Source organism: Chamaea fasciata, unplaced genomic scaffold, assembly GCF_029207755.1.
Source record: "Chamaea fasciata isolate MVZ Bird 193981 ecotype frontalis unplaced genomic scaffold, bChaFas1.0.hap1 SCAF_2, whole genome shotgun sequence".
NCBI lineage: Eukaryota > Metazoa > Chordata > Aves > Passeriformes > Sylviidae > Chamaea > Chamaea fasciata.
In genome coordinates, this window is record NW_027094087.1 from 96458974 (window position 1) to 96473582 (window position 14609).

The window sequence follows — 14609 nt, forward strand, 5'->3', positions numbered from 1 at the left end:
AATAAGAAAAGTGAAGTTTTATACTCACTAACAACGTTGGCTTGTCCAGTGAAGATGGTGTACTGCAGCTCGTACGAGACCACACTGAACTCATCATCTGAGGTCCAGTGCACAGTAATGGTATCATAAGAAGCTGTACAGAGCTCTTCTCGAATGGTGGGTGGGTTGGGAGCTGTGAGATACAACACAGGAGGCACAATCAGTGAAGTATTCCCCCTCTCCCCTGAGATTTAGGGGATGTAGTTGATGTAGGAGATTGTAGAGACATCATCCAACAGACTTTTCAACAACTCTTCGCTAATTCCAGTACTAACTTTGACGGTCAATTAACTGTTAGGAAGGAATTCTTAATAAAAATAAAACCACCTAGGAACTCCAGATTTTGAAAATCTTTTGTATTAAAGTAGCTTTTGTTTCAGATGCCATAGAACAAGTGATGTATCGGTGGTCATCATTAGATGGATGCAATGACAAGTTACTTTTTCTAAGATTGTTCTGATCATTTCACCAAACTTATCAAAATTTCACTGATGCATATCAACAGGGAGGGTTGACACTCTTCACTGTTGACTTGAAAGCAGTGTTTGCCCAGCCTATCTTACCAGAGATTGCCATAAGTGGTTGTGTGGTGGTGCATCCTTCCTGGCCCCGCTCTAGGCTGCTCTATGATCTGTCATTCATTAGCAACAGGTTTTTAAAAAAATGTAATTTCTTTTAAATGAAAAGAAATAAAAATTAACTCAAATAAGAACAACTATCTGTGAGAAGAATATAATCAAAATGTGGGGGAAAAAAAAGGTCCATAGTTTTTTGAAAAGATGAATGGGAATATCATCTATGTTTCAAAAATGTATCCTGTAGAACAGTCACTGGAGGTTTTAAATTTTTTTTTTTCATTCCTAGCTGGGGCTTCATTTCAATATTTTGCCTGTTCTTCAAAGGCCAAACAAAAATTGGACCAAGTGTTAATAATAATGGATATACAAGTAGATCCATTTTTATTTGTCTGATGGTGTTCAACTAGTTTTCTTCTGTCATCTCCTGCATCTAACAGCAAAGTATTTTACTTGAGAAATGTACTTGTTATTATCTCAGCACAGAAAATCAATATTAATTTATGGAAAGCAAAAATTACTGAAGGTTTAATTAACTGTAAACTGCATTTCAATAACACCTGAGCATCTTCAGCTTCTTTGAAAACTGCATCCTATGTTTGCTCTTCATATGCACACCTGGCATTACAGTTGGAAATCTACAGGCCTTCATGTAATGAAAATGTCTGAGATTTGACCTAAGAAAGACATATTTTCCCTGGCTCTTGTGATTAACCCACACTCACCTGAGACTATACTGCATGAATTTAGCTCTTTGGCAACATTCATTTCATAAACCACTCAGAATAAAACAAATGCACCTGCTTCTCCTACAGAAAGGCAAGCAACTCTATATTCAGATGCTTTGTAATAACAAAATAGCATAGCAGTCTGACTGCCAAATTCATCATTCCACAGCACATACTACTTTAGAGAGTGTAAATTTGTAATGCAGCTAAAGAGATTGACCTCAACCAGTTAGCTTCTGTATTGTGTTTGGTAGTGTGTGATTTGGTTATTGAATTCACCAGTACTGTTACAGAGCTCTGTGCCACAGGGAAACCTCCTTAAAGACTCCAGTGATCTGAAGGCTGCACCACCAACTTCCCCTTCCTGAGTCGGGCGTTCTTCACCACCACTGATCCAGAGGGGAAGCCCAGCACGCTTCCAGCACAGCAGTGGAAGACATAATGCACTTCCCCACAGAGGATCATAGCAAATATCTGGGAGTGGTAACTGCTTCAGACACTCAGACTTTCATTCATCATCTTTTGTGAATCAACACTCTCTCACAAGACAGAAGGATCGTTGCTGAAGGCTGTTTTACTTCATTTTGAATTCAAACTGAGTAAACACACTTAAAATGTCAGTAACCACACCTAAAATGCCTGAAAGGTACTAATATTAAAAATGAAATTTCTTAAATTTGCTCTCCGGAGTAACTGATCTCACAAGCATAACTACTCCCTTTCAATCCATTTAGGTTAACATACCTTCCTTTCTGTGTCATCTGCATGGCTTTTACTCTGAAGCAGAATGAATGGCTCGCAAGTTCTGCACTCCTGAGGGACAGTTTAGGGACACTGCCACCTCTTCCTAGTGAATTCCAGCATTAATACAGTGCCTCCTGGGTGTCCACTGAGATTCTATCTAAATCCTCTCAGCACAAGGTCACAGAGATTGACTAAAACCAGCTCAAAATCATTTTGTTTGCTCAGTTTCTATCTCCCTGCTGTCATGCAGTGATTGAATTTGTAAAGATTCCTTATGGATTTTGATACTGAAGATCAAGACTTAAAAGAAGACCGAAGCAATCTGCTTGAATTAATGGTGCTAGAAATATCCATATTGCTAGTATGACCGTGAGGGAGTTGCTGAAGCTGCTCTGAGCCTCTCTTTTAGATATTCAGTACTGATTGCACCTTGTATCATGACACTCAGCATGGAGGAATAGGAAAGGCACATTTACATCGGATGTGGATACAAATTTTGTGCATTAACTTGTCATGTGTGAGTTAGTACCAAGGGCTCGGTCATACATACAAACCATCTCAATCTAGTCCTCGGGCAGACCAGGACTGCTCAAAACCAACAGAATGAGAAGAGATTACACACCCAAACCATGAGACTGAGCATTGTCTGGAATTGGTCTTTGATCTTTCAGTGTTGAAAGTGTTAAACAGTAAGACAGGTTGTGAAGAATTTCCAGAATGAAGTTGTTTCTGTGTGAAAAAATTGCTGGCATATGATAGGCAATACATATTTCTTTGTGCAGTCATAGGTGAAGTGATGGATGAAGAAAACTTATCATTGTTTCAGATGGGATTTCTGAAGTAGGGCAAATTGCAAGGCCAAAGAATGGATGTTCCTGCAATTGATTTCTAAGTATTAGGACAAAAATCAAGCATTTTTGATTCACAATGAACAAAAGCAGTCCTTATGACAGTAATATTGTGCAGAGGGTTTGCAAGTCATATATATTGCCTGGATCTAGCTAGATACATGTTCAGAAAAAAAATGTTTTCCAGATGAAGACCTTGAACAACTGTTAAGATAAGAATGCTTTCAAAAGACATCAAGGCTATATATACAGAGAATAGAACAGTCAGATGAAGATTAAAAGTATTGTTTTAATATACTGAGCCTGATATCTCAATGTCTGGCTGGCAACATTCAGAAAGATATCAGAGATTTTATCTGGATAGCAGAAGCTTTGGACAGACATCTACGTCAATGATAAGCACAAAGTAGTTAAATTTATTACTTCAGTAAAGAAATAGCCTAGGAAAAAAGAAAGATGGGGTTGGGAAGATGAAGGATGAAGAAGATCTGACAAATACACTGGGAAGAATCAAAGGAGAAAAAAATCTCCAGGAGACAGCCAATTGTTTCAAAGGCAACTGACAGCAGAGATAATGAAACTGGAATTTAGGCTTTGACATTTTGTTCAGATGCAGTACAGATGATAGTCGTAAGGTAGGCTTTTTCCCTTAATTCCTAGTATAGATCTATGACTAGGATGTACAAATGGTCTTCGTTTTACTTAACAGGGAAATGTGATAAAAGTAAAGCCTAATTCACTCTGTCACAAAGTGTTCAGTTTATGATCTATGAAAATTCCATGCACCAGTCTGAAAGGAGTAATAGAAATCTTTCTGTGGAGTTTCTGGACAACAGTAGAGAATAATCAAATGCACTTTACTCTTGGGATTTTATATATATGTGTATATATAACTATATCTCATATAAACCTTTATGCATATATTTAGATCAATGTATTTTAACTGTCTGTATTTGTTGCATTTTATGCTCAGAAAATTTGGACATCAACTTTGCATTTTGCCACTGCAGCCATATGCTATTTGTTAATGTGAAGAAAGGCCACTTAGTAATGTTTTTCACTGGGCATCAATGACAAGGTTAAAAATGGTTTGTTAGGAAAAATCCAGCTAAAATGCTTGATATAAATGCAAGCTTCCTTAGGCTGCATTGTGAGCAATTTTTTAAGACTGTGGACGAGTTAGGAAAAAGCCCGAGAAGAAGCTATGTAAATGACACAGTCATCACGATGGATAATAGAAAATATCTTTGTAGCAAGACAACCCTTCATTTTGGTACAGATATAACCTTTGTTTCCTGCAGTGTACAGCAATTAGGTTGATAATTCTGACATATGATGTACAAAAGAGAGAAGATCTGAAGGATGCAGGAACAAACTGCTAGACAGAATTCACCTCATCTAACTCTACAGATCTAAACCACAGCTATCTGCATTACAATAAGTATATCTATCCTCTGTTTGGAGACAACTAGAAGAAATAGGCAACTCCAGAATGGAATCAACTGCCTTGATATATGTGCCTCAAAATCACACACACACACACAGTCACTAGGTTGGAAGAGACCTCTTCCATCATCGAGTCCAACCCATGCCCTAACACCTCCACTAAACCATGGCACCAAGTGCCACATCCAGTCTTTCTTTAAACACATCCAGGGATGGTGACTCCACCATCTCCCAGACAGACAATTCCAGTACTTTATCACCGTCACTGTAAAAAACTTTTTCCTAGTATCCAACCTATATTTCCCTTGGCGTAGCTTAGGACTGAGATGGTTATTTCTCTTCTTCAACCATAAAGGAAGATGAGATGAATTATTTTACAGGTAGATTGCTAGATTAGGGCAAATTTGTCTGTTTTTCGTTTTAATCCTTCCTTTCATTTCCTTGGATTTTTATAAATTTGGGGTGAAGGCTCAACATGATGGCAAAATTCCTGCAGATTTGGAGGGGCAGACACCATAATATTTCACTGGTACTCTATAAGAAGCTGAAATTACTCTTATCACATTATTGTGTTTCATTTACTTGAATATGTGTTAAGACACTGATTGTATTAGTCTGTCACAGAGTGATAAAAAAATTCCTTGCAGATATAATTTCTCTTTTAGATATGGCAAGAACCCCACAGCTCCATCAGGCAAGACTGCTGCTGCCCTCTGCATGCACCCAGTCTTACGCTTCCCAGTATTAATCTATTCACTATTCATAGAATCACAGAATCAGAGAATACTTTGGATTGGGAGGAACCATTGAAGGTCATCTGGCCCAATCTCCAGACAGTAAACAGGGACAGATTTCTTGGAGTTCTGTCCAAATCAACCTTGAATGTTTCCAGGGGTGGGAGCTATACAGCCTCTCTGGCAACCTGTTCCAAAGTCTCAACACCTCCATTTTAAAGATTTTTTTCCTTATATGTAGTCTGAACTTACCCTCCTTTGGTTTAGATTCATTACCCCTTGTCCTTTCTCAATAGACACTATTAAAATGTTTTAAGTGTTGAAAGACCAAAATGAGGTCTCCTTGGAGCCCTCTTTTCTGCAGACTGAACAACTCTAACTTTTTCAGCCTTTTCTCTGAAGAAAAGCCAGAAGCCAGTCCTCTGGTTGGAAAAGATAGTGGTTGGCAATGAGGAGACTGCACCCTCCCATTCTCCTGAACTAACAAGTACATCATTTGAAAACTGGGACAAGTAAATGGACCCAGGAAGCATTTTTCAATGCTTTTTTAACAGTGCTTTGTGCCTTTCATTGCAAATTCTTGCTGCTAACAGCAGATGCTTAAAGACCCTGCAAAATAAAAACCTACCACATCTCTTCTGTTTTCAATTGAGCTGGAATGAATTGTTCTAATTCTGGCATTGGAATCAAAACACCCTAAATTACAGTAATTTGTTTCTCTTTGTGAGTCATTGTACACTCTGAGACTGCACATTACTCAGGCTCTCAGTAAGGGTCTAATCCTGTGGGCTTCCTCAGGCCAAAGATCTCAGTGAGGCGAGGTGGGGCTCTGCTGTGTGGAGAACTCACCCCACAGCCTGTCTCTGAGCACACTGCATGCTCTCTAGTTCCAGACACTGCCAGATCCTCCAGTTCTGTGATGGAGGAAATACACAGTGTCGCCGACATGAGAAAACATCTTTCGCTGCTGAGCCTGTGATGTTGATTGCTTGAACAGCTTCTTGTTGCTGATGGGAACTCTGCCAGGCAGCAATCTGCTGCTGCAAGGAGGCAGCCCCAAGGGAGAGGGCAACACCTGGAGCATCCATCTCCTGGGAAATAGAGTTTGGACCCTGCTTTCCCTCCTCTGGCTGCTCCAGGCTGAGTTCCAGCTGTTCTTTCACTGTTCATTCTGCTGAAGTGGCTTTTAACCCTTTCTCAATCCTACTTCCTCACACACTGGTAGTGAAGAATGCAAGGAGAGGAGGTAGGAATTGAATCCCAGTTGTTTGAAGCACACTTCCTGGGGTGTTCTGGGGCTCCTGGAGGTAATACATTCAGGATTAAGAGGGAGAGTTTATTTGGTTTATGTAACAAGGCTTTGAAAGTGGCTGGGCTGCAAGGGTTATCTCTGTCAGAAAAAATCAGGAGCTAACTCAGTATCAGACACACACAGTTCTAAGATACACCTGCACTGTCCAAAGCTGAGCCCATCACAGGGGCTTATAGTGCCTCTGTGACAGCATTTTAAAGAAAGGGTAAGAAAGGCTGTGCAGCAGTGGGGGAAGAGAGGACTGAGAAAATGTGATAGGAACAGCCCTGCAGGTGCCAAGATTGGTGAAGAAGGAGAGGGAAGAGGTGTCCCAGGTGCTGGAGCAGAAATTCCCCTGCAGCCTGTGATAAGACTATGGTGATGCAGGCTGTTTCCCTGTAGCCTACAGAAGACAACAGTGAAGCAGATATCCATCTTCAGCCGTGGAGGACCCACACTGGGGCAGGGTGATATGCCCTGGTGGAAGCTGCAGCTTGCAGAGAGAGGACCACACAGGAGAAAGTTTTCTCACAGGAATTAAGTCTCATGGGGGACTCACACTGCAGCAGTCCACTCCTGAAGGACTCCTCTGCCAGAAGGATACATTCTGGAGCAGTTGCTGGAGAACAGCACCCTGTTGGAAGGGCCCATGTTGGAGAAGTTCATGAGGAGCTGCATTCGATGGGAGAAAGCCCATGCCACAGTAGGGGAAGCGCAGCAGGAAGGAGTGGCAGAGATGATGTGTGATGAACTGACCACAACCTCCATTCCTCATCCCCATGTACTTGGCGAGGAGCAGGTAGAAGAGTTGGGAGTGAAGTTGAGCCCAAGAAGGATGGAGTGGGGGAAAAGTTTTTTTGGTTTTGTTTGTTTGTTTGTTTGTTTGTTTAGATTTATTTTTATTTCTCAGTGTCTTATTTTACAATTAATTTGCAATAAATTACATTAATCTTCCCAAAGTTGACTCTGTTTTGCCTGTAGCAGTAATTCTTGAGTGATCTTGTCCTTATCTCAACCCATGAGCTTTTCATCTTATTTTCTCCCCTTACTGAGGAGATGGAGTGAGAGTAGCTTGGTGAGCACCTGACAATCAGCCGAAGTTACAACCACAGGGAGAACTGAAGAAAAACTCATCACTTATCCTTATTTTATGAGGAATATAAAATAGTAGCACCCCAAGAAAAAAAAAAAGTACCTGTAAGGTAGTCAAGGCATTCCAACAATTTCTTCTCCCTGGTAAAATCAAGTGCGAAAGTATCAAAAGTATCGTTGAGATTAATTTCAGGAATTAGAACCTGGGAGGATGCAGTAGCCATGGAAACCCTGTAATGAAAAGAAAAATGTCTTTTAGCACTCAAGACACAATGACTTTCATATCAAGGTGGGCCTGATCAATATGGTTGTAATAGCTTCTCCAAAAGCTTGATAAAATACATATTTTATTTATACAGCTTAAGTTAGGAACTTCTCCTGCCACTTTAATTTTTGACAGCAAGATCTCCAATGATTTTTTTTTTTTACTGATCTTAGGCCTATCGTGCAGCGTCAGACGAGACTTTAACAAAATATTGGCCAAGCAGCAATATCCCTTGAATTCTTCTTTTTAATCACCCATTGAACCAAAGAAGAAAGAGCACTATAATTAGCTGAGTTTTAAGCAATCCTGACAGATGCCGCATCTCTCTGAACCCTTGTTTTCCCAAGCAGTTTCTTGCTCCAGGCATGCCTTGGCACTTCTGTCCCAAGGGCTTGGTGCAGTCCCCACACCTCCTCAGCTGTTCACCACAGCACGCTGCTATTAACTTCAAAAGGCACAGGATGGAGATAAAACAAATAGATGTCAGCATGGTTTATTTTTTAAAAGGCTTTTCCCTGCAAAGCATGTGTGCATACTTAAATTTCCTCCAAAACTGTAAAGTCTCCTCACCTACCTCAGTTCAGGAGCTACATTCACATTTTCTCTGTCCAGATGTACTAATATAAAGAGATGAACTTCCACAAGAAAAATGCTATCAGGAAGCATTTTTCAGACCCTTCAGCCTGGTTTCTCAAAATGCATATTTCTGGAGAGCTGGATACTGGATGTGTTTATAGAAAGTTTGACTGGTTTAAGGAGAGAGAGATCACTAAACCTTATGCTATACAACAGAAACTGGGCAAATGTTTCAGTTTGGAGGTAAACAGACAACTATACATTCAATCTATGTCTGTTATGTGTCATTCATGACACATCTGATCAAAATATTTGATTGCATCAATTTAAAATTTTCCCAAATTATTCTTTTCCTGTAGACAGGACTGAAATTACTCCAGGACAAATGTTTACTAAGACTTTTTTTTTTTTCCCCCATATATTTTTTGTGTAGTATTTTATGAAAATACAATAAAGGAAGTCAAAACCAGAGCTGTACATCTCATTGTCTTCAGCATAGTTTTCAAAAGCTGAGCTGAGGAGGTTTCCTGGTCAATATTCTCGTTATACAGTTTTCAGCATTGTTTGTCTTGCAGTTGTGGATGTAGAACTTAGTTTAAAGTATATCCTAGGACAATTTATATATATATAGGGATAAAATATATATATATATATTATCACCAGGCCTTTTTGGACTGTTTTTGGGGATATGCTAAAGGTGGTCTGTATTTACATGTGTTACAGTCAGTTTTTGGTGAGATCAACAATTCAAAATTTCAGACACCACGTCACGATATTAGGTTCAGAGGATTGAATTTTGTCCTGTAATTTTGCCTATTGTTGACGCTGTAAACACTGACACTGTACTTGATTGGAAAGGGTTTTTCTAGGATAAATCCTTTTCACCCACTGTAAATAATGTACAACCTAATCATCAGACTATATGTAATGACTTTTCTTGTGCAGTTACCTGTGCTTACAACAGAAAATATTTTACTGCAATTACTTTGAAATGTGTGGAGGAAGAATTGCAATGAGCATTCAGGAGATTGCTTTAGCTGCTGGAGCTCAGAGCCCTGGTGAGACTGTTACATGAGCAGTCTAAAAGCAAACAAAATGTTGCTCACCACATGAGAACTAAGAAAGTTACTTGTGAGGAATAAATTATTAATTCTATTTAGCCTCTTTTTCCATTTGCAATTTATCTGCAAGCACTTGGTGTTGTTTTTACCCTCCATTTTATTCACTACTTGGAATGATTCTCTGATTTTCAGGGTGTTCACAGCCATCCCATTACAGACAGCAATCTGTGATAGCCAAGAATTCAGTTTGATTGGGCACATATGTCAGCTTGTCTCATTTCTGCTCTCCCAGTGTCTCTCCTGTGATTGTATTTATGAGGCAACTGTTCATAACTACAAGTTCAAAATGGAGCTTCTCTGAATATTCTGTGGTAGTCAGTTAGAAAGCCCTGTGTCTCCACAAGTTTCTGCCCTACTGCTGGTTCTGCTGAATACTGAAAAAAAGGGCAGATCCCCACATTCAGCTTTTGTTACTGGTAGCTTTATTACTGTCTTCAGCTGAGATGCCCCAATGTTGCTTTGTGACAGAATATAAACCATAGTCTGGGAGAGAAACATACATAACCCACAGCCTTACCTGGCTTGCCTTTTTCAACTGATTTTCAATTCTCTGAATCTGTAATGGGAAACCCAGCGTTTCTGGCTTGTTATTAAATTGATAATTAGCTTTGATGAAAACTGATGCAGCATGCCAAAGTAAGTGAAAGACTAAAAAATATATTTAATAGGAGCAGGGAATTTCATGTTTTGGATTTGGGGTAAATTGGCTGGAAAATGTGAAGGTATAATGTGAACCCAGAAATAAAAAAAATAACTATTTAAAGAAATAGCTATTTAAAAAAATTAAAAAGAGTATACTTTTGATGTCTTTTTTTGCTGTCCATATTCTCCTTTCCTCAAACTTTATAAATTAAAAAAAAAAATTCTGATTGCTAAACAGCTGATATTCCAGCAGAATATTTTTCATCAGAAAATCCTGCTGAAACTCAATAGGTATGTTTCAGCATGCACAGCACTGCACTGAAAACTAGACCAAATTTTCTGATAGCATGGTCCTTGTCTTTGGGATCCTTGATATATCTGGCATGCTGAAGAGGAGCCAGGATCCTGAAAGGAGTAGAAACTCCCTGCACCCAGGGACCTAACACAACAACTGCTGTAAGTTCCAAACCCCCTGGACTGTTGAATCTCTGTCTCCTCAAGATGCATGGTGCAGGTTCACAAAGTTATGCATTTCGTTATCTTGTAGCTTGCTATTTTGTGAAGAGTATGAATCCATTAAGATCATTCCCCATTTCTTCTAAGGAATGTAGTAACTGTCTTATTTCTTTCTTAATCTCAGAATTTTTCATGAAGTAGGAATTTCAGCCATAAACCCATATTTTAAAGTGTGTTTAACATCAGACATCTGCTTGGCAACCATTCTACCTCTTTCACTTGTGCATACCATTATCATTGTAACTCTTAATTTTCACCGTTTTTTGACTGCTCCTCTTCTCAAAGGGATGATTCGATTTAGTGCTACAGTAAGGTTCTTCTCACTCTGGTGTAGCACAAAATAGCGTTTTGGGGGAATATGTCAACTACCCCCTGCCTCTGACCACATCTCTGATGTGACAAGCCAGCTGCCTTAAAGCGAGGTTTTTCTTTTTACGGAGAGGAATGTTTCCTTTACCTTTCAGTGATATTTTTGGCTGTTTGCAGGAAGCGAGCGTGGTCGTTCTCCTTCAGTGACTGCTCAGCCTGAGAGATGAGGGACGTCGAGCGCTCAATGCACTGCTTGCAGTTTGCAATCTGCTGAGCCAGTTTCCTCAACCTCACCACCTTGAGAAGAAACACAGGAAATCAGTCATGTCTCTAAGGTCACAAATTGCGATTGGGTTTGCAATTCAGAGGCAAAGCTGGGCAAAGGAGGAGTTAAGATGAATGGCTTTGGTGACAAGCTTTGTGGCGAACTCCATCTAGCCATGTAACATCTTTAATAAGGGACAGGCACAGCCTTTCTGCCTGAATATTTTCCACATGGAAAACAACAGGGGAGAGCCAAAACAAGCACAGCTGGCCTATTTTCCAGCAGAAGGAACGTCATTTCCTGGTAATTTCTGCTTACATGATAACTAAGGTCTATTTAGATAACCATTTCCCTGAAATTATGAGATCCGTGTTAAAGGCTACTTATAGATTAACTGTATTTTTCCTATTACTTAGGTGAGTTTCATAAAAAGAAAAACCCTGAAAATAAAAGTTAACAGAAAAAGACTGTTCAATTCTGTTAACAATACATGCCTGACCTCATTATGCGCTTTAAGTAAAACAGGGTGTTTTCAGATATTTTTAACTGGACAAAAGCACAGTAGTGCTGGAGAGCTGATTATTATTACTGCAAATGTATGTGCTGGAGATAAACACAGTAGATGTGACTGTAATCATTAGCTGAAAGGTTAGGGAAGGGCACAGTCCTCCATTTAAAGACAATGTTGGCTAACAAAACTTTCAGGAACTACAACAGTTCCTGAAAGGTCTGGGAGTCCTTCCCTTTGTTATCACATCAGGATCACAGTTTGAACAGGAGTAAGAAATAGGAAGGAAATTAAATAATTCTGGAGTTTAGAAAGGCACATTAAGACCCAGTTACATGCAAAATGAGGAAACTAACAACCAAGTGGGTTGGCAGAAATGTCCAAATTTATAATCAAGATAACATTTCCAATCACAGGAATTAGGCCACAAGATATGAAGTTGCTGATTTGACTTTCAGATATATTTGCATCCTAACCAGTGATGGAGGTATCTTAGTGCAGATATCTGACAACAGAAACAAGTAGGAAAATAAACATTTTTGAAAAACTTAGCAAAAAAGATACTGGCCAAATGATTTGTGTCAAGCAATATCTGTATCTCTTTAAATATAGAAACAGCAAAGAGAGGAAAATGCTGGGAATGCACAGATTTTGGTAATGCTAATGATTTGATCAGCTTCTAGGATGAATTTATGCTACAATGTTTCCTGTAACTGTGCATTTGCAGAGATTACAATTCAGTGTACACCATCCTAACCAGGGAAATGTTCACTGCAGTGTTAAGAAGTTTCTCTCTTTATTTACTAATTAATTAGCAAGCAAACAGTGAACTGAAGTAAATGTTAACTTGTGAGTTTTTTGGAGTAGAAGGCATGCCATGATTGATTCCTTCTTGTATCTTCAAGAAGACAAAGGTGATAGATTGAAAAAGGAAGAGTCTCATCTCACTCAGTCCCCACCCACTTCAGCAATGGTGGGAATGACATCTGCCCTAGGATTTTCTTACCTAGTTGATATTTGCATTTTTCCTGTTACATGTTCTGTGGGATTTTATAGGGTTTGGGTGAAAGATGAGATTAAGTATGGAGATGCACAGGGTGTTCAGACTTGTGCAACTGAACCTGCAGCTGCGCTGGCACAGCTAGAACTTAGTATCTGTTTCCAGCTCTGTAGCCACACCTACAGTCCTATAGAGAAATTTGTCCACCTTCCAGAAATACTCTTAGCCATAGGCCCTCCTAAAGGAGGATACATAGGGCAGAACTTCCTGTGGTTTTTCATATGGGGCTTTTGAGACCTTGAAATCTTTAACATATACCACATCTGAGTCAAAGCATTCCAGACCTCGACTGGACCTCCACCAATATAACTTCCAGCTCAACAAAATAGCACAAAGAATGGGGACAGATTCTTACAACAGCTCTATTCAAATAAATTTGGAGTCAGTTGTATTACAAATCTTCCATGCTAATAGAAATTAGAATACATTTTTGCAAGCAACATACTTTTTAAAAACAATGTGTATATTTAAAAAATCCAAATGGATGGTAAGTTTTCTACTTCATTGGTAGCACACCTGGTCTCTCTGCACAGAGAAAAAACACTTGAAACAAAAATGAAGGCCATCTATTTCATTTGAGGGGAATTATATTTTGTTAACAGCATGAGGAAATTCAGGTTTTTTCACAATGTACAGGACATGTGGTTTCAAACGTGTTTAAGTTAGCCCTTGCCTACAGGCTTTTCATTTCAAGTTAATTGGAATATCTTGACAGCCACATGAACCATTTAACCTGCTCTTGACTTTATTCCTTTGCTGAACTTTTCCCACACAAGAAGAATGAATATCTGACTTAGTTACTTTAGGGGTTATACAGTAAACACCTTGTACCTAGAAAATAAAAAACATTAATTCAACTCTAGTGCATTTTTGAGTTAAGAGTTAGCTAGCAAAATACATTGAAACTTGAGTACCAGAGATTTTCCCTGCTCAATGTGTTTGTTAGTAATAATTATGGAACTTTGGGAATTAGAAATGCACACTTAATTTAATTTCTTGCACATTCTTGAATATCTTTCTTTGTAAATAATTAAGATTTCATATTCTCATGAATTGCAATGACTGAAAATTTTTTTATGTGATAGTATTTGAATAAAAAGTTAAAAGTACCTAGAAAAAAAAAAAGAAGATAATTGTGAGACATGATTCTACATGCTGTGACATTTTGTGAAAGTTAACACTTTGGGGAAAATACTGTCAGGCACATAACAGAGCAAAGAAAACATCAAGAGGACATAATTTGTCATTTACTGATCATGACAACATTTCTGGTTTTATCCTTAAAATCCATAATCACCTGTAGTAAGAGAAATACCAAATAAGCCATTGAGGTCTAGCATATGAATCTTCAAGGTTTTCATTCTTGTTTACATGAAAGTGTCAGTCAGTAGTGAAGGACTACACAAGGACTTCTACAAATTTCTACCAATAATATCTGCAGTCAAAAAAGCTGCAGTCGAAAGGAAACAGTGTTGACCTACTTGTGATCTAAAGAAGAAAAGCTTTTACCTTTCCTTCTTTGATTTTGGTTCCAATAATTTGCCGTCTTTGCTGGATTATTTCAATGAGTTGGTCGCATTCTTCCATCAGCTTGGTTTCTTGGCGGGATGCATTTACCTACGAAGCAAGACTTAATGATTAGCAAAACCTTTCTTTGACATTTTCCTTTTCTGTCTTCTAGTTTAAAAATTTCAATTTCTAAAATATTTGGTTTGGCTTTTTTTTTTTTTCTCCTTTCTGTGTATAATGTATTATTTTCAGTCCCCCTTTCTGGATTTTGCGAAGTACTGAATTGAGTCTCAATGTCTTGTTTGCAGGAGGCAGGACTTGCAAATAGATTATCAGGTATT

The 14609-nt window shown here is 38.8% G+C and overlaps 1 protein-coding gene across 4 annotated transcripts in view; it reads right to left on the reverse strand.

Annotated features, from left to right (window-relative positions):
* MID1 (midline 1) overlaps window positions 1–14609 on the reverse strand; it is a 140746-nt gene that overhangs the window by 15580 nt on the left and 110557 nt on the right. For all 4 annotated transcript variants that reach the window (XM_066176813.1, XM_066176812.1, XM_066176810.1 and 1 more), the window contains 4 exons: window positions 14269–14376; window positions 11075–11223; window positions 7601–7728; window positions 29–172 (listed from right to left, as the gene is read on the reverse strand). In XM_066176813.1, the coding sequence (XP_066032910.1) occupies window positions 29–172; window positions 7601–7728; window positions 11075–11223; window positions 14269–14376 (529 nt within the window). The remainder of the gene's footprint in view (window positions 1–28; window positions 173–7600; window positions 7729–11074; window positions 11224–14268; window positions 14377–14609) is intronic.